The sequence below is a fragment of the Anabrus simplex genome, chromosome 7 (genome assembly GCF_040414725.1).
Source record: "Anabrus simplex isolate iqAnaSimp1 chromosome 7, ASM4041472v1, whole genome shotgun sequence".
Lineage (NCBI taxonomy): Eukaryota > Metazoa > Arthropoda > Insecta > Orthoptera > Tettigoniidae > Anabrus > Anabrus simplex.
In genome coordinates this window covers 244,915,580-244,936,644 of record NC_090271.1, presented here as the reverse complement: position 1 = coordinate 244,936,644, position 21,065 = coordinate 244,915,580, and the positions used below count along the sequence as shown (strand labels likewise).

Genomic DNA, 21,065 nt, shown 5'->3' with positions numbered 1-21,065 from the left:
AGGTCCGTTATACCTGCTTCTTGTGCTGGTTGAATACTTTGAGACACCCATTGGACGCACATTTAGCGAAATTTCAATCAGTCTTTAATGATGGCGTGAACGATTCCGACGCTCGCTCCGACCTCTGCGGCAATGACTGCTACCATGACGCGCCCGTCTTATATAACAAGGGCATCCACCTGCTGGACAATGGCATCGGTAATGTATCATCGGCCAATGACATGCGTTCTTTCCTGAATCGCTTGTGTCATGCCTTCACATTTGCAACGGACATGCAGTGCTCTCCGTACATTTGTGCTATTCTTCGACGAATGTTCGTTCCCTTCACTCCTTCTGCGTCCGGCTCCATGGCTAAATGGTTAGCGTGCTGGACTTTGGCACAAGGGTCCCGCGTTCGATTCCCTGCAGAATAGGGAATTTTAACCATCATTGGTTAATTTCTCTGGTACGGGGGCTGGGTGTATGTGTCGTCTTCATCATCATTTCATTCCCATCATGGCGCGTCTACGGGAGACAAGTCAAAAGACCTGCATCTGGTGAGCCGAACTTGTCCTTGGACACTTCCGGCACTAAAAGCCATAAGCCATTTCATTTCATTTTACTCCTTCTGCTGTCAGGAAACGCTCTTCACCCCTTTCCTCTTCTTTTGAAGCTTCCATTTCACTGTTTCCAGCACGACTGTGAGCAGTGGACGATCAACGAGTACGCGTGCTCACTCTATCGCCACGTGGTGTGCACCCATGTCCCAGGTATCATCCCGGCATTTGCCTGGAGGAGAAGTGGGAAACCTCGGAAAACCACTTCGAGGATGGCTGATGTGGGAATCGAACCCACCTCTACTCAGTTGACCTCCCGAGGGTGAGTGGACCCCATTCCAGCCCTAGTACTAAACTCAACCTATGGTATTGCAAGCCGTAGTGTTAAGCAATGGAAATACTTAAGTTGTCCGCCTCTGTGATGTAGTGGTTAGTGTGATCAGCTGCCATCCACGTAGGCCCAGGTTCGATTCCCGGCTCTGCCACAAAATTTGAAAAGCGGTACGAGGTCCACTCAGCCTCGGGAGGTCAACTGAGTGGAGGTGGGTTCGATTCCCACCTCAGCTATCCTGGAAGTGGTTTTCCGTGGTTTCCCACTTCTCCTCCAGGCAAATGCCGCGATGGTACCTAACTTAAGGCCACGGCCGCTTCCTTCCCTCTTCCCTGTCTATCCCCTCCAATCTTCCCATCCCCCACCAAGGCCCCTGTTCAGCTTAGCAGATGAGGTCTCCTGGGCGAGGTACTAGTCATCCTCCCCAGTTGTAACCCCCGATCCAATGTTTCACGCTCCAGGACACTGCCTTTGAGGCGGTAAGGGTGGGATCCCTCGCTGAGTCCCTCTGAAATGGATACCTGCTTAAGAGGTTTCCCCTTTAATGTGATCTCAAGGTTCTGCTTTATGCAGTCAACTTGTATGAGTTCCACCTTCTCCTCGTCAGCTATTATTTCTAGATCGTAAACAGATTAAGAAAAAAGAATACTTAAGTTGTGAATGAATTTGTATATGATGAGGCTGGATTTAGAATGTTAAACTAGTAGTATTTCTTGTACTATTTTCTTTCCATGGAATTGCTTGTTGTACTCTCGTTGTTGTTGTTATTGGGTAATTAAGTTTTTACGTCAATTTTTGCCACCAGTATATTTCCCTATTGCGTCGCATTTGTTAGAAAAAAAAAGTAATTACTCCAGTTCAAGAGCGCCTTGAGTCATAGCTCTTGTCTTACTTCCTTGTGTCAACGCAACCGGGCCACTTCGCCTGAATTCCCTTCCACGCACATCTTCAGAAACGATGTTCATTATTATATAATAATCCTCAGAAAATTTAATTTGAAGTCAAGTAATACTACAAATAAAATTAATAATAATAATAATATTAATAATAATAATAATAATAATAATAATATGTTTCCTTAGTTCATTTCAGTCATTTTTGGGACCTTCCTGACGCTTCGTGGCCTCTTAGCTGGGAATCCCAAGCCGGAATTCTCCAGTATTGAACCTCAGCCGTTCGAAGGAAAGTTAGCTGCTAAATCAATGCGCTAATCAGACCCTCAGCTAAAAACATATTGTTATAATTTTAAAATACCTTCAGTTACTCGTGTGTGCGTTTAATATCTCACAGGAATCCGGCTCCATGGCTAAATGGTTAGCGTGCTGGCCTTTGGTCACAGGGGTCCAGAGTTCGATTCCCGGCAGGGTCGAGGATTTTAACCATCATTGGTTAATTTCGCTGGCACGGGGGGCTGGGTGTACAGTACGTGTAGTCTTCATCATCATTTCACCCTCATCACGACGCGCAGGTCGCTTACGAGAGTCAAATCAAAATATCTGCACCTGGCGAGCCGAACATGTCCTCGGACACTCCCGGCACCAAAAGCCATATGCCATTTCATTTCATCCCACAGGATTTCGTTGATGTGCTCGAATCCAGCGCTATGGAATGGTATTAAACACTCAAATGCCACCAGGAAACGTTGTTGGGAGTAACTGAAATGGATACCTGCTTAAGAGGTTTCCCCTTTAATGTGATCTCAAGGTTCTGCTTTATGCAGTCAACTTGTATGAGTTCCACCTTCTCCTCGTCAGCTATTATTTCTAGATCTTACACAGTAGTGGCCGTCATCTGCATGCACCATTTTCAAGATGCCAGTCGACCTACATTGATATATGAATTAGAAAGTGTTTTTGAAGACTTTAGTCTGGAGTTTGACATTGTATAAAATTGAAACATGGATGGTAAATAGCTCAGAAAAGAAACTTTTGAAATGTGGTGTAACGGAAGAAAGTTGAAGGTGAGATGGATACATCGAATCACGAATGAAGTGATGCTGAATCGATTGTGTGAGAGAAGATCGATTCGGCTAAATTTGACGAGAAGAAGAGACTGGTTAATGATAGGACACATCTTCAGACACCCAGGACTTGTTCGGTTGGTTTTTGAGGGAAGCTTAGGCCGTATTAAGGGTAGGGTAAACCAAGGTATGAATATGATGGGCAGATGAGAGCAGATGTAGGATGTAAAAGTTACGTAGAAATGAAGAGGTTAGCACAGGATAGCGTGGCATGGAGAGCTGCATCAGACCAGTCTATGGACTGATGACTCAAACAACATCATTATGTGTTTCAACGTGTGAATGAAGAAAGTATCTCATTGAGGTCTTCACAAGTTAGTTTTAACTTTCATCCATTTTAGTGCTCATGGATACAATCAGTAAGGTAAATCCATTATGGACATAGCTTAAAATAAGTAAAAGTATTTTCATAAAATATTTTATTACAAAGGTACAAGTGCATTAATAAATACAACATTGTAATAACAATATAAATAACTAACAATAACTCTTCAACTTACAATTACCTTAAATATCTTCAAAATAAATATATACTTTTAACAGTGGCGGTCTTGAGATTAATATCTGTAAAAATATTGAGTTTGTGTCTGAAATAGTCATGTCTGTCGTCTGAACAGCGGTAATACTGGGTCAGTGCTGTCGTGTCTTTTACAGGGAACTGGCTCAATACTGAACACTGTAAATTAGCATTACAGGCCCTTCAAATAAATTATTGGTCTAATTAGGATGAAGATTTAAATTACAAACAATTACGAGAATATCGAAGCAAGGGCATGTTAACAAGGTCTGCGGGAAGTAACCGAAGAAGTTGAAGTAACAGTAGAGTTAAAAGGCAAATCTAACGAGTTAGTGAAGCTAAGAAATTGTTACGTTCTATATACAAAAAGAAAATTACTAGAGAGAGGAAGCGATTTCAGAGATCTTGTTAAACTAGTTTGATAATATAATACTTCATTCATTAACTGAAGTCACGAGCAAGTCCTCTTTGTACAAAATTAACTGTCATTCGTCTGTGTAGTCGTTGATTAAGTCATAGCGTGAATTGTTAAATTAGTCTGAAGAATAAAGCACAATTTCTCAGTACTGAAACCTAATATATGTTTTATCCTGCAATACTATATTTTTTCTAAATATTCATCTTGTATTTTAAAAATAACTAAACATTCTTTGTTTGTCGTCTTAACGGAAATGGAAAATCAGACATTTCGAGAAGTTACAATTTATCATTCAACATGTTACTAGCACCAGTGTGAGTCGTCCATGTAGATTAAGTGAAGAAATGCGAAGGAATTTGAATAGTTAGATATATTCTAGATTGGGTACGTCTATCGTCTATTTTCTTTCCATTCACTGTACCAAGTGAAAGAGCAGCAGTAGAGAGTTCAAATAATATGAAATTTGTGATCTGAAAAATTTAAGATAGAAGCGTTTAAATACGGCCAGGATATGGTAGTCAGTCCCACTTTGGCATTGAACAGGAACTTTATATGACTTTTTCAATTAATTGTTCAATTAATTGTAACTCAACTAATTATCCACAATCAACATAGGGAATAAGCGAGGAAATTCTTTCGCAGTTATGTATATAAAATCTACCATGTAGGATCTGTACTGCGCATTTCCTGTACATAAGTACGCGTTCGAGTTAATAATAATTTTTGTACAACTAGACGATGCAAAATAAATACAATATATAAATAAAACATACATTATTTGACGATGGCATAATTATGTTCTCTTCAAAAAGTGTGCGTTCTTCAAGGTAATGTTTTGTTCAGTATGGGGAGGAGATAGAGTTTCTTTACGACACGGGGGCTGAAGGGGCGTATGCTCTGTAGGCGAGTTGCTGCGCAGCCTCACCCTGCAGACTACGGCCGTAGTGATGGCCACCTCCTCCAGGGACAGACACCACCTGGTAGGAAGATTCGTGGCCGCCTCCAGAGCCGCTCAGCAGTTTCTTCAGTCCGATGATGGCGGACAGCACAAGTGCCAACTTGCTGACGAGCAGTGCCTTACCGGCCAGGAGTGCCAACCCTCCAAGGGCGAGAGGGATCATCATGGCAGCCATCATGAGGGGCAGGAGCAGCAGCCCGCCCAATTTGCCCTTCTTGCCACGACCTGAAACAAGGGGGTGGGTTTAGTGAAACTTGACTACAGGTTTTAAAGTTGCAGTTTACAAAGTGTTATAATTAACATCTAAAAACAAATAATACAGTACTATCACAGAAAATAGTTCTAGGTTATTTAATTGTGTTGCCCGAATCTTGTTACTCTTCCCGTATCACACATGCACAGTGAACGTTAATAATGATATATTTGTTGACTACTACATGAAATAGATACAAAACAGAATAAAAAGTACCTCTAATATTTTACAACGTACTTCCATCCACCTCACCCACCCTTCTCTCCTCCTTTAACATGCCCATTCTCCGGGACAGTGAATATCTCTCTGGGTTGCCCGCCTCACCCCTTCAGGGTGGGGAATGAAAGTAATATAAAAATAATTAATTCTGGGCTAGATGTTCTAATTACTTACCTCATACCTTTAAGTCAAATACCTTTAATAAATCTTCCCAGTTTTATCTCTTAAGGATGATGAGCTATTAATTTTTCATCAGTAGAACGAACGATCCATCAATCAGGGGTACAATGCATTAGCAGGGAGTATCAAGTACTCAGCATCACCCATTCCCCTACTAGGATGGTTTGCTGGTTGTACTTGACGAGTAATGTGTAACAAAAACAATCTGTAGGGATTTGGTGATTATATCTATTCATTCGTGAAATATTTTACTTTCTTCCTTTACCAGACTTGTGAAAGGTATTGGGAACAACTGAGGAAGCTTCCAGAGACGAAGGGAAATATAAGTATAGAAAGTTGTGAGGAAGGAAGCAAAGAAAACGTACGGAAATTGAAATAAAAATATCTATTGAAGCTATGAATGAACAATTTTTATGATGAGTTACTGGATGCTCCAGAACGACCGTACTTATGCACGTACAAAACATATTAGGAAATGTTTAAACGTACTCTCAGAATGAATAGGGACAAAGAAAACTCAGAACAAATCTAAGAACTTGAAGGTGATTAATTCATAAAAGAACATAATATAAATAACGAATGATGGTAGAAAGATGCTGAATGGACGTTAAGAAAAATACTGAGGCCAAAAGAGCAGAAACCTGGAAAATAAAGAACGAAGTATAATGTGATACTTCATTTGCCTTCAATATCACCCGTTTTATGATAATGTGGAGGAAGTAAAATATATCGAAACACATTGATATGCTATTCAAACTTTCTCTTTCTGATGGTTCTAAAATATTTTGTTGACTTAACCATGTTCTTTTTTATTCAATCACTTTTATTAGATTATCATTTCAAGTTCTACAGGAGTTGATAGTATCTGTTTCAAATTCTCTTTACGTGTACAGCTCTTAAGGACCAACGGTCTGCGTCATAAACAAGATTTACGTCCGGTTCATCACGTGTAGGATATCTATTATTTTTACACAGTAATTCTAACAGTTAATATAGATCACCACTTCCCCTCTCTTCACTGTCCATATTTGTTTACTTTTTCACCAGAAACTATGTCACGTCCATGAGTTTATTTTATGGTAAATAGGCCTACACCTCTTCAGTTTTGATTGTCTTTTCATATTCCTTTACTTCTTCAAATCTCACTACACCTAAAGAGGAAAAACATTCGCCACACCATACTGTGAACCACTACAGAAACGCATTCTTCTGCATAGGGTTGACATCACGAAGGGAATCTGGTTGTACAACTAAATCACATATGGAAAAATAGTTCACCATCAGGACCATACCAAAGTTTGAAGAAGATGGTTATGATGTTACAACTACCATGTACTGAGTACTTCTCGCTCGTATTGGCAGAAGAAGAAAGAACTTTAACAGACTCTGCAAAGTCTACTCGGTTAAAAAACGAATTATACCAGCACTTTCATTATTAAAAGACAAACCAACAAGCATAAAATGTTAGATCATAGAACGAATTAAATAAGAAACATTCAAAAGCAAAAGCAGTTAAATCCATTGGAATATATCTGTCTGAGGCGGGGCAATATACTCGTTCTCTGATTATGAAAGATCATTTAAATCGTTTGTTAAATTATTACGAAGAATACTCCGTTTACACCTCACCAGAATGTGGTTTCTTGCGGTGTGTCCGAATAAGGACATAAATATGTTGTAGTCTATTCAAAAGGGAAGTACAAGTGACCTGCTTTGGAGATGCTTGTCATCCAAACCGGGCCAGTAGGCTACAATTTTTGGAACTCCGTGTGGCCTACTACTAACCACACCCAAGTTAATCAGTGAAAGGAGTTGTCTGGGATGGTGAAATAAATAAGCAAGGAGTCATCCGACAACCGTGTGGAACTTCCTGAATCTTCACTGGGCAGTGGTATTATTTTTTGTACGGCTCACAGTTGCATAGTGTGTGTCCAAAAACCGGCGGCGGGTTTTCCTGCTTATTTAAGGTGCTCTATTTGCTTTCACTCAGCAAACGATTTGGAAGTGATTCGGTGTGGTGGTAATTTCTGATTATGCTATTGTTTCACATCCCGCTAACTGCTTTGGAATTCTGCAATTATATTTCGCGCGAGTTCTTCGTCATCTATCGACATGAGATGGGGTAGTTGATCACATGTTCTAACACCCATCCTGGTCTCAGACAATCAGCGCTCTGCCACCTGAGCCCCTTCTCTTTCATATGTTACAGCATTACATAATCCTCTGTGGATGGAGGCGGTATTCCCTGCCTGCCGTAAGAAGCGACTAAAAGGGGCAGCAGGTTCTGTCAGCTTGGGAGCGTGGGTAACAACCACGGCACCCTAGCTGAGTCTGGCATTGTTACCACTTACTTGTGCCAGTCTTTTCATTTTTATCTTTACTATCTGACGTCCGGTGGTCAACTCTTCTTCTCTTCGACCCCGACGGCATACCGTTTTTGAAACCTATTGAGTCTTTCATTTAGACGCCTTTCATTCTTTTAGCGATATCTTTATGTCTAGAAGGATTTCACTCTCTTTTTATCCTCTCTTATTACTTTCATCAGTAGAGCATAGTGGTCTAGTTGTACTTCCTCTTAAAACAATAATCACTAACATCAACATCATACAAAATATTAAATTATATAATATCAGACATCTGTCTTCCGCTCATTTCCGTGCGACCTTGTGGTTACGTACTTGCTGTCATTGAACCTGAACAATCTAAGCGCTTGAAGTTCAAGGAACTCTGAGGATAAAAAACTCGTAAAAATAAAGGTTAATTCATGCCCATTCTCTGCACTGTACGCTGAACAAGTAAAGACATTCCATGAAGCCTCTTTATGACAGACTTGTGAATCTCCTACGTTCTTTAGGAGTACAAGAGATAATTATGATCTCCCATCTAAATAATGAAATACACCATGAATTGTTGCTCTTGTAAGGAGCCTGACATTCAGCTAATCATCCCCAGCAATAAAATAATAATTTAGTATGTAAAAATTCCCCTGTGGATGGAGACGTTCACATCTCATTTCTGTCGTAAGAGGCGACTGGAAGAGAAATCCCCAAGGGCTCTTACATTGGGAGCGTTGATTGGCGACCACTGCTCTCTTAATTGAGTCTAAAAAAGATTTCACTTACTTGTTCCGGCCCCCCAAGTTTCAAATTTTGTATCCAATGTCCCTTGACCAACGTTTCTTCCATTCCAACCTGACGTTCTTTGTTTGCGAGGCCTAGGTTGTATTTCACTTTCACACCCTTCGTGCCTTTCACTATTCACTCTTCTAAGGCCGTACCTGTCCTTTTTTCTATGATTGGTGTTAAGAAAAGATTATTACCAATTTGCACTTCCTCTTAAAACAATTTTCAGCATAACTGACCACATATTCTACGACTTAGAAACTATTGAGAGACACATATTAGAAAACTATTTCTTATTTCATGGCATTCTTCGAATTGTCTGGGTTATGCAGTAATGTGAATAGGATCAGTTTTACGGCCAGATGCCCTTCTTGTCTGTAAACTTGTCTTTTCTCTGCCACGTGCTTCTGTAGTGGTTGGTACCGTGCTATATACTATGATGATGAAATTGTGTATTAAGGCGATCACAAATCCCAATCCCCGAGCCAAAGGAATTACATATATGAAGTTAAAATTCTCGGCCTGGTCGAACCTAGGGACGCTTAAACCAACGACCAGTACACCAGTAAGCCAGGCTTACGTATTAGATAACTTATTTATTTCTCAGTTCAGTTGCTGTGCTTAGTATTTAGGTTAATGGAAAGGCAGGGTTTGGTGGGTATGTCTGCCTGTTGTGCACTCTACTTAAAACTGCATGCATAATGACGTCACTTTCGTCTAATTGTAGGGTTTTTTCTTCCCATATTCTTTGTCCTCATGGGCAACCTTCTTACGGGGGAGGTGTTAATTCTCTGAATATATGTATGTATATTTAATCAGATAATCAGATTTCATGACCTGATCTCCGTGACATATCATTTTTAAATCGGTACTATCTCTGCAGGATTATAATGAACACCGCAAATACGGACAATAGAATCATAAAGAGACATGAGGTTAGCAATACACTGGGAAGTGACTGCAAGAGTGTGATCAGAATCAAGAGGTTTCTGAACGATGGGGAGCAATTACCAGGTTGGAACATAACTCCATTCGCATTATTATCCGTACAGCAGGATTATTCAGCCCGGGGTGGCGATGATACGTTGTACAGTAGTGATACTACAGGTGTCCTTGCACTGGAATGGCTAGGAGTTAAGCCGGCAACTTGTCCGTCCTCGCAGTTAAGTTACTGTGCATACCTTCTAGGCGTTATAAATGGCGATAAGAATTGACTTGCCCCATCAGATAACATGGGAGTTATTTTGAAGCGCGTGGGAACTCGTAAAATAACCAGCCTCGTGATGTAAGAGTAGTCTGTCTGCCTCTTAATCGGAGAATCTGTGTTCGATTCTTAGCTATGAACAAGGATTTTAATCCTAAACTGAAGGTAGGAAGGAGGTTCTCTAAGCTCAACTGAAAAGATGTCTGATGGGTGCACGCAATCTGACTGGGAAGCAGTACTTTGACAGCCAACACTCTTAGTTAGTTGTATGTGTTCCGGCATCCTTTCAGAAAAGTGTTTGCCCTCAATAATATTATTATTTTTAAATACTGTAAGGGTAATTTAAAACTATGATTTATGACCTGAGATAATTCTAAAGCATTTTCCTCATAATAATCTAGGGAGAGGACTTCTTCATTTCCATTCTTTGTTTCTTAATAATAATACAGTGTATAAGATATGTTCTTACATCGTCGCCATAAGACCTATCTGTGTCGGTGCGACGTAAAGCCCATAGCAAAAAAAAAAAAAAATGTTCTTACCCCGCAGGATTCAGATGTAACACTTGGATGCTTACATATCAATGTTGGCCACTGGCCAGAATGTATTGTCTAAATGCGAAAAAACGCAACTTCAAGTTTGTGAACTTCTTAAAAGAAAAAAATCTCGATTTATTTTTACGTCAGAAATACCTCAGCACGCCGAGGGAGTTCTCTGCAGGGTATGGGTCACATTGCTGTTAGCTTGCAGTTGGCAAATGGTGGGTTGAACCCTACCATCGGCAGCATTCTTTGGTTTCCCATGTTACCTTAATTAAGGTCAAATTTACTTCCTCGTCCTATCCCACCATCGCCAGAAGACCTCTAACAGTCCGTGCGACGTAAAGCAGTTACCACAAAACAGCAGCTAGCCAAGGAACCTCTATGATAATTGTGTTCGATTGTGTTTGCATTAGGGAATTTTACTTTATTCAACCAATCTCTACCAACGGCCATACTATGCTGAATGCACGGTTTCTCGTCATTCACCGCAGTTGAGCAACTATGCTGATGGTCAGTACTTAGATGGACGACCGTTCGGGAACACCAAGTGCCGTTCGTGCCTGCCTCTCACGCGGAAACTCCAGGTTCGATTTTTGGTCAAGCCAGGGATTTTTACCTAGATCTGAGGACTAGTTTGAGGTCCACTCAGACTACGTGATAACAATTGAGGAGCTATCTGACGATGAGATAGCAGCCCCAGTCTAGAAAACCAAGAATTAAGGCCAAGAGGATTCGTCGTGCCGACCATACGACAGCTCATAATCTGCAGGCCTTCGGACTAAGAAGCGGTCGCTTGTTAGGCCATAGCCCTTGGGAGCTGTTGCGCCCATGATATTTTCAACCAGTCACTACTTTTTGGGAAGTGTACATTAGCTGCCAGGCAGTACAATACATACTGCTCTTCAGCTGGTGTTGAACGATTTAGAAAAGGGTAACATCCATGACATTTGTTTCTCTTTCCGAGGAAAAATATTTTACAAAATATTTGTCATAATGTAAATATAACAACAAACGGCGAGGAATTGTTAACTATATGTCAGTGAATTAGGCTGCGGTAGGTCCGACGAACTGAATGAAACAGAAAGTTCTCCAAGTAGCAGTCAGTGGCCTTGTGTAGTGCGCCAGCTCGAGTTGAACGCGTAAGCTGCCTTTATTTGTCTTGCTAGCAGACCTCTTGTTGTAAGTTAAGAGACTCTGACCATAGTCATGGAACGTCTATTGTTACATGGAATCTGAAGGACAGTGACGTTATTTCCATTTTGAAAATACAAACTAATTGACCAGACTAATTGAGAAACCAGCCGTCACGCCCTGTCGGTAGCTGGGAACATTTTTATTATAATTCCTATTTTATTGCAAATAGGAGAAAGCAAATTATTCACAGGTGTTTCCTAGCCTTAATTTATTTCCACATGTATTTCCTTCTTTCCTCAGTTTTCCCTCCTAAACAACATGCCAATTATGAATTATGGAACTAAAATTCGCCCTGTGCTGGGTTTCTTTTCATATGATTCCGGCCAATTTAGGCAGTTTTGAATTTTGTCGATCGATCGTGTCTATTTTGATTTTTCCTTTTGAGTGTGTCAGAGGTCATTCTTTAGATGAGTCCGTGAAGTTTTAACTATGCTTCTGTGCATGTCTCTAAATTATTTGATGTTTATTTTGTTTCACATGTGAGTTATGGGTCTCGATCATTTTGTGATTTTGCGTCATTTTGCTTCCGATCACAAAATTAGTGTTTTACTCCATAGAAACATTCCGGTTTCGTGTCTAGTCATCATTATTTTTGACAGTGTAAATACGACAGACTTCACGGCACTGGTGACAGAACTCCTGCAAAAATACCAAGGTGTCACTTAAAATCTGTATCAACTAAAAGAAATTAAAAAAATATATTTATCACCAGCCTTTGTTTGTCTCCACTAATGTCAGCTTCAATGTCTCCATTTCATTTAGGCGTGGGCCAAATTTTAATGCCATCCATCAACCCATTGTACTTAGAACTGTCATCGTATAACATTTTTTGTGTTTTGTTTCTGTTTTACAATTTGCTTTACGTCGCACCAATACATATAGGCTTTATGGGGACTTTGAGCTTCAGGGTTGCCGTCAGTGGGGATCGAACCGAATATCTCCCGAATGCAATCTCTAAGCTGCAAGTCCCTAACCGCACGGCCAACTCGTTCGGTCATAGTATATCATTTACCGTTATTATTATGTACTATATATTTAATATTATATCAATTTTATATTCCTTTCCTTTGTTTACGGCCGTCTTAAGTGTTGATGAGTGATGTTATTGTTTTGCCAGTTTTGTATAGTTCTTCGTCTGGCAGCCCCCATAATTTATTCTGAGCAGACTTTGATGCACTAGAAAACTTCACAGTTGGCTATTCAGACGCAAAATAATTCCATCTACTACGGAGATTTCACGTATGTCCTTTAACTATATATCCTTCTCAGTCTCTTGGAAACAATCCAGACTTATTTTGGACATCTGATCGGGGTTTTCGAATATAAGTCTAGTAGAAGTCCATTCTCTTCCGATGTCCGTAGAACACCGTTCTTCTTTCTATCATGCTTTATTTCCTCTATCTTGCTGTAAATCTCTTCTGACTACATTGTTCTTGAACTTGTTTGAGCACAAGGGTTGTTTCTCAGGAGAAATTATTCAATATCGATGGAGAATGCCATGAGACGTCTCTCCGCACATCTGCTCTTGCTTTATGTTTCTCTGCAGCTGAGTATTCTGCACCAGCATGGCAAATTTCCGTTCATGCAAGACCACTTTATATTGCTCTAAATCATGCAGGAAGTGTTGTAACAGATGTCAATTGCAGTAACTTTACTGTCTGAGGGGTATCGCACCTCCTGACGTTTGACGAAAAAGCAGCGGCAGAAGTTAAGAAAAAGAGGCACGAAAACGATCCTCGTCACCCCATGTTCGGATATAAACCCCAAACCTCGAGACTGAGGTCGAGAAAAAGCTGAAGTTCGACGAGTACAACAGTGGCGCAGTTTCATACACGAGGGAGTCTGCTCATGGTCATAACTAGAGTCCGCATTATTAGGTGCTGATAGGTTAGAATGCAAACTTACTTTAGCCAGTAACAAGCATACCCTACACTGTGCAACGGTTATGCTATGTGATTTGCATATAAATTAGGGGTACAGCATATAGAACTCCCTGAATTTATGCTACTCTTCGTACATTATGGTTCAACGGGTTGCATGACACTTCCTACAAACTAAATTAATTTGCATTCTAACCTATTAAAACCTACAAATCCGAGGTATAGTCATAACATAATATATCGTCGCTGCGCCTCGAAGTACAGCTATATGACACTATTGATGGGAGGAATACCGACCCGCAGAACGTGTATCACTTAAAGCGAAAACACGTTGATACATTTCATGTAATACTGAATCTTGGATGACAGAACCTTTCGGGTCAGAGTTCTGTGCTGAAATATTATCATATATCAGTTTTCCTAGGCGCAACATGGAAGGCGCTTAACCAGCCTTAAGATATGGAGCTTTATCATAGCATATGAGCTTTGTGTCTGCGGAAATCTGCAGAATCCGGAACAATTTTTTATTTGCAGACATCTAGAGGAAGATTGCGCATTGCGTGGCGCGTCAACGGGGACTGACAAGACTATCCGGACTGCTGAATTCTGGGCTTCTCGTCTCATTTAATTATATCTACCCCCGTCATTCTGTTTCACATATTTTGTTATTTAGTTAATTTTAAAGTGGATGCATGCTAAAAAGAGTTTTGTAATCCCACGTTTTGAATACGTAAAATAAATAAAAATTAGGATGTGAATTGACGTCAAGACGGTAGAAATATTCGATTTCAGATGTCAGGCATTAAAGTCTAATGATTGCTTGATGTATCCACAAATGTTTCACAATTTTTCAAGTGAGTCTCTATCCGCAGTTGACTGTTGTTTGTCTTTCCCCAGCAGCGAGAGTATTCAGCTCTTGAGCTCACGTCAGACTGTGAACAGCACCGCTCTTCTAACACGCGCACTTTCACTGAATGGGCAGTTCATTGCCAATGACCTCCTTGACACCCATCGCAATATTAACTCTCCGTGTTCACTTTCTAACGTGAGATATTAGAAACTATTACAACATGAACTGTAGCTCTAAATTCGGAAGAAGGTGGGTTTCACCACAGCCAGCCTGAATAAGGTATCCCATGGTTTCTTATTTTCACACAAAGCAAATACCGGGGTTGTATAGTAATTGAAGCCATGTCGAATATATTCACAGTTATGTCTCTTTCTCATCGTAGCGTCCCAGAATATATGTACATATGTTTTTACAACGTTAAACATGCTACATAAAGTGTCTGAAGTCGTGTGCTCGATCACATCTGTAATGAAGATGAGCTGCATGTACCTTTCTTAACCACATACCAGCTCTCTTGCTATTCTGGGATTCTTCCAGTACCGGAAATCGAGCCCGAGTCTTCGAGGACAGCAGATTACGTTACGCAGAGGAGGCAGTAACCCCTAGATGTTGTGACTAAGATCTAGAATTTCGTATAGTAACAGATAAGAATGAAAATTGGATTCAAGTAATTCCTTGCCCACTCTTCCACACGGCATGGGAAGTTGCGAAATTAGTAGGGGTTATAACATGTCGTACTCCAAACATCTGTGGAAATAGCATAGAAAGGTAGTTATTGACAGTTGATATTCCTCCATTTTCTCCTGATTTAATTTATTTCCTTAGTTATTCTAATCCGTATTGACTACTTATGTTTTAACAACCTGTGAGAAAAATAGGGCTGTCAGTACAAATTAATGTGCATAATTAGTATATAAATGTCTAACTAATCCCTTGGTACTACAGCCCTGAAGGGCCTTGGTCTACAAAGCGACCACTGCTCAATCCGAAGGCCTTCAGATTTCGAGGTGTCGTGTGGTCATCACGACTCTAGGCCGTTATTCCTGGCTGTCTAGATTGGTGCCGCAATCTCACCGTCAGATAGCTCCTCAATTGCAATCACGTAGGCTGAGTGGACCTCGAACCAGCCCTCGGATCCAGGTAAATATCCCTGTCCTGGCCGGGAATCAAATGCGGGGTCTCCGGGTAAGAGGCAGGCACGCTATCCCTTCATCACAACAAACAATATATGGTGATTACTAATTTAATTAATTTCATCATTCCTTATCCTATATGCTTCGAGAAAATGATCATTTCTCTTCTTCAGCGATAACAGAAAACACCAGTCAAAATCTCCAAGAAGATGCGCAAAATTACAGTGCATGAGACCTCACTGTAAATTATCCAAAATAAGAAACAATTCTGTTTCATGCCACCGTCCCAAACCTGCCTTATACTCTCTCTTGAGGTCCCGCTCCATGGATAAATGATTAGCGTGCTGACGTTTGGTCGCGGGGATCCCGGGTTCGATTCCCGGCATGGTCGGAAATTTCAACCATAATTTGTTAATTCCCCTGGCACGGGGTCTGAGTGTATGTGTCGTCTTAATCATCATTTCATCACCAACACCACGACGCGCAGGTCACCTACGGGCAGCAGATCGAATGAGCTGCATCCAGCGAGCCGAACTTGTCCTCGGACACTCCCGGCACTAAAAGCCATACGTTATTTCATTTCACTCTCTCTTGAGGAAAAATATTAAAATCTCGTCACATTGCGAAGCCAGAATGCAGTCTGTTGTATGTAACATTCCAATTCTTGAACTCTAATGAATGCGTTATTCTGAAAGTATTGGTTTATGCATTCAAAGTTAACCAAAAGCAAATAAGAAGTGCTTATATAGTATTTCGCTTGGCACGGGCTACCCTTATTCTTATTTAATGAAACCGATACGGTGAAGTTCAATGCTATGTTTTGTCAGCCCCAAAGTGTCTAAATATTGTAAACATGCTAAGGTACCCGATGGAGGTGTACTACTTGTTACTATATACTTCGCATTACATCCTCGATAGGGTTTAGAAAACGTTTAGTGAGAATGCATACGAAATTATTGAGTATTTCAGACCTCCATATGGGAGATACTGAACTTAACGTGCTGATGTAACTGAGTTAACGGTTGGAGGAATTACAGCTAATACTATCGCAATTTATTGTTTTGCCCACCAGCTGTTGATGGACGTGTTATTGCTGATGATCCAACCTGCTTCCTAACTGAACCAGGCCGCGTGCCCTCAAGTGCCAGTACTAATTAACTAGTTCTCGTTTTTTATGTTAGTAACAATGATTACTGAGTCATTCCACGTGAAGTGGAGCGTCACAACTCCTCAGGGGCTGGAAGTCACTTCTGAAATATTCCACGAGATAATTGTCGGAGTGGCCGAGAAAATTTGGCACATTGAAGAACATGCATTCAGCAACTATCTGTATGTTAATATCTCCCTCCGACGTACAGCGTAATATGCCGTCGCTCCATATGAATATTGTCACAGGTTTGGGAATCAATTCAGAATTTTGGCACGCAATCTAGTGATTAGAAACTGTATGATATCACCACTGCTATCTCCACCAATGAAAGCAAGCAATATGGCTGAAGAGATATTGCCTCGCTCCTTGCAGTTTCCAAGTAAGACGAGCAGCTCTCATAGCCTCCCACCAACGGGATTCGAACCGGCTAACAACTTGACGCCCCTGGCCATGTCCACCAGGTATGAGCAGAGATTTCAGTAAACAGGTACAATACCGAGCAAGTGGCTGTGAGGCTTGGGTCACATAGCTAGCAGCTTGCATTCAGACGATAGTGGGTTTGAACCCTACTGTCGTCATCCCTGAAGATGGTTTTCCGTTGTTTCCCATTTTCATACCAATGCTGGGGCTCTTCCTACCTACTCTCAGGTCCTTCCTATCCCATCGTCGCCATAAGAAGTATCTGTGTCGGTGCGACATAAAGCAAAATGTAAAAAAACAACAACAAAAAAACAGGTATCTCATCGTAGATAGCCTTCCGTGACGCGGATAAAAGAGAATAATGTTTCTCTCTACAGAATTCTCTTCAATTGTTTTCCTTTTATCCCAACTCCGTTGCTCACGTCTAGTCATATTTTGACCCAGGCAGTTAAAAGTGTATGAAGTCTGCAGGGTTTTTCACAGTGTTCCACCTGCAATAGCCTCATTTGGAGGATCCCTTTTCATACCAACCACGTGCAGCCCAATTCATTGCTAATTCGTTCTTTAGGCATAGTGTACCAAAAGTAAACTTATTAAAATGATAATTATTCACATCCAAATGTTGTATTTTCCCATGTTGCCCTTTAGGAAAAGAAATACTCTGTGTTATTTGATTCGTTAGAATATTATGATATTGAAACTGTATTGAAATACTGGTATAGCACACAAAAATTCGGGTCTCAAGGAGTTAAGGACATCTAAGATTAAAAAATTCTGACAACATGACTTTAGAAATTGAAAGAGTATGCCTTACGAGAATCGCGGCCGCTGCTGTGCTGCTCTTACCGCGGGCACTTCTCAGGCTCTTTCGTTATTTAACCGTGACATTTCTATCAGCTGACTGCATCTTCCAAACAATGTGAATTATAAGACCATCATTAGTCAGTCGTGACAAACTGACCATCCAAGCGTTTCATTTCCTATGTTAACAGGAAAGAGGAAGTTCTTGAACACTCTATTAAACTTTGAAGAATTCTGACTCATATTTCTCGCACTGATTGGTGGGAAATTAGAACATCATCATGGTAGCTATTGCTTGAATCTGCACCAGTATTTCTAGAAATCTTAAAACTTAGTTAGCATCGCAGTTTAAGAAAGTGAAATGTGAATGACATGACCTCCTTCATTAAATGATTCTCGATTTTATAACATGTATTGGCCCTTATAATTAAGGAATAAATTATTCTGTTCTGTTTAATCAGTGATTTTGACTTTAAAAAATACAGATAAGGAAGTTGAATAAGAATGCATAGTAAATAGCGAAATACGTAAAATGATATAATCAACATAAGATAATGTTATATTAATTATAATGGAATTATAATCTGAAATCTATAGTAGAAACAACTATATGCATATTTTACTAAAAAGAAACACTACTGACATTCTCATTTAAGTAAACTAAAGAGCAGTAGGTGATTATTTAGTCCCGATTTCGATTTCGCCACACTATATTCCTACTGAATTTCCTTCTGAGAGGCATTCCGTGTGAAATCAGATAACAAACATGAGAAAAAGAATGTTTTATGAAATTTTGAAATAATATCTTAGAAAATTAAAGCAGTTGGAGATAAATATATCTGCTCAATACCAGCTTCATCTGTTGAACAGTCGTCATTATATTAAATGTTGAACATAGCATACTTCTCCGACGTCACAACAATATTATGAAAAAACTATTACTGAAAGGAGCTATATTTATACGCAGTTGTAAAAGATAATTCTATATAAAATACAACAATAGTTGCCTTAAACATTTGTTATATTTCACCTACTTAACCACGTTAAAATATATATTTTAAAATATCTTGAAACTTTCTAAGGTTTTATCTTCAAAGCAAGAGACGGAAAGCTTTATAAAACTTTGGGGGTCTTCTTGTAATTGTATGGAAGTGAAGTTGATTTTAGTTTTTTTAGTGTTCGAAACATACACCTCAATTTGTGAAACACTACACGCACTGCAGTCGTCAGGAGATTGAAATGTCTGCGCTGCGTGGCTGCCCGCTTGTGGAGTAGCTACCTGCCTCTCGCGGGAGCTCAATCTCATCATAACCCACAAACGTTGTGGCTCCCGAGAGAATTTGAACGTTTTCAAGACCATGAGACCTACAGCTAGCGAAATTTTCCTCAATCGCTATTTTTTATTGTTTTTATTTCTATATCACTCGCGGATACCGAAACTAAACACATTCATTTATTCAAATATTTTTTCTATTATGGAATATTGTTTTAAAAAATGATAACGTCAGTAACAATATGAACAGCCCATATGATTTACATGTCGATAAAAACGAATATTATATGCGTAAAGATAAATTCTCATCCTACTATTTGTTTCTAAGGATGAATGATGATGAAGATAATGAAAAAATATGGGCCAGGGATGTTACGAAAAATAATATTATAGATAATTTTGAAGACACTTTCTGTGAGCGCTATTATAGTTAGAAACGTTTTTAAACAGAATCCTGATTGTGACGTTTTTTTATTTATATCTACAGTATGTCAAAATTTGTGATCTTTTTTAAACATCCAAGTTCTCTTCCTGCAGACTTTTGCCCGACGTCACCTGGAATGTCCCATATATAGCACTTCAAGGGATCAAGCTATGTCGTATGCAGTCCTTGAACCCGTAGACACTTGTACGGAGAATCAGGAAGATATAGGACTCAGGTATCTCATCCCCTAAGGTCTGCATATGCGTGTCTGCCCTTCATTTCTATATGCTCCTGCTGATCTTCAGACATGCTGAGTTGGAGTTTTCTTCGGATAGGATGGTGAGCTAATTTTCCCTCCCCTACCAGCAGGTATCACCCAAAGATTGACCGTACCCCATGTTGGTTAACCTCTGAGATTTCACGATAATATCCCACCACCAGTAGTCCTCAATATTATTTCCCGTGGTTTTCTATATCTACGTCAGGCAAACTCCGCTGCTGTACTTTGAGTTAAGTGAAGGTCTCTATCTTTCCATTCCTAACAAATAACATTTCCACAGCACTTTTAGCGGAAACGCGTACGAATTGGTGTGGTGTTGAAGGCTGTCCAGTTTTCTAACTCGTCTATCCCATTCATGCCCCCGATATATTTCCTAAATTCTTAGCCAAAAAATCAAGGGAAACAATACACATTAAATAATTAAATAATTTAATTTGTTCTTACCATCCTCAGAAAGGCTTCTCTGAAGATCCTCGGCAGAGGGGAACTTCATCTGCACGGTGTGGCTCTTCATAAAGTTGAGAATTTTGTCGACGATCATCCCATCAAGAGAATCCTCCTTGTCCACCAGGGAGCGAGGTAGTTCCGCTTCCAACTCCTGTTCAGTCTTCGGCCCATCCTGAGGAACTTCCACCGATGGATCACGCACAAAACTCAAGCCGTCTGTAATCTTGAGGTCGTTCAGACTCCTGGATGCACGGTCCAGGGCGGTAACGAGTTTCAGTTTGAGACAAGAACTCAGGTCCTGAGCGGCACACTCACTGTACACCCTGTAGACGTGACGGAAGTCACCCAGGAGTGAAGACGTAGAATAGGAGTCCCCGTTATCCAAGTTCCTGCCTGACTCATCCTCCACATGGTTTGTCTCCAGACTCCGTGCGGTCACACCTCCTAGCAGCAGGACACTGAGTACAAACACACTCTTCATGTTGTTTCACTGTGTCCGAACGAAGGGAACAAGTGTATGCTGTCCATCAAATACTCTTCACTTTATATATGACCAGTCCCCACTCTTCCAACATCACCGGGGGGTTTCACTTTAAAGAAGATGAAAAGAAACGACATGATGCAAGACGATCACGTTATGAATAAGTATAATGGAGTGGAAGGGGCCAGACACTGAAGAATAGGAAGGACAGAGCGGAGAGAGGGGAGAAGTAGAGCAGATGCTCTGTTATTTTAGAAAAGCAAAGAAGAAAGTAAGAAGAGAAGACAGGTGTAGTTATTAGTATTAGACCTTAAACCAAGTGCCGTAGATTTAGAAAATGGACTTCCCCCCACGGTGCGTGATAGAAGCTCTCCACACAGAAACAAGTTTATGACTCTCGTTAGAGAAAACGCAATTAATAGTCCATGACAT

General features: G+C 40.3%; 1 protein-coding gene across 1 annotated transcript; it reads right to left on the bottom strand.

The window, feature by feature from the left end:
- Positions 1-4,688: 4,688 nt before the first annotated feature.
- Positions 4,689-20,633, bottom strand: Osi8 (Osiris 8). Its single transcript, XM_067152004.2, has 2 exons — positions 20,150-20,633; positions 4,689-5,005 (listed from the first exon to the last, which is right to left on the bottom strand). The coding sequence occupies exons 1-2, from the start codon at positions 20,631-20,633 to the stop codon at positions 4,689-4,691; spliced, it is 801 nt and encodes a 266-aa protein (XP_067008105.2).
- Positions 20,634-21,065: the final 432 nt, after the last annotated feature.

Excerpts from the sequence above, each read along its gene's own strand:
- Osi8 (XM_067152004.2), bottom strand. The coding sequence starts at position 20,633 with ATGAAGAGTGTGTTTGTACTCAGTGTCCTGCTGCTAGGAGGTGTGACC. Across the intron at positions 5,006-20,149 it reads GAGAAGCCTTTCTGAGGATG|GTCGTGGCAAGAAGGGCAAA; the intron begins GTAAGAACAAAT and ends CCCTTGTTTCAG.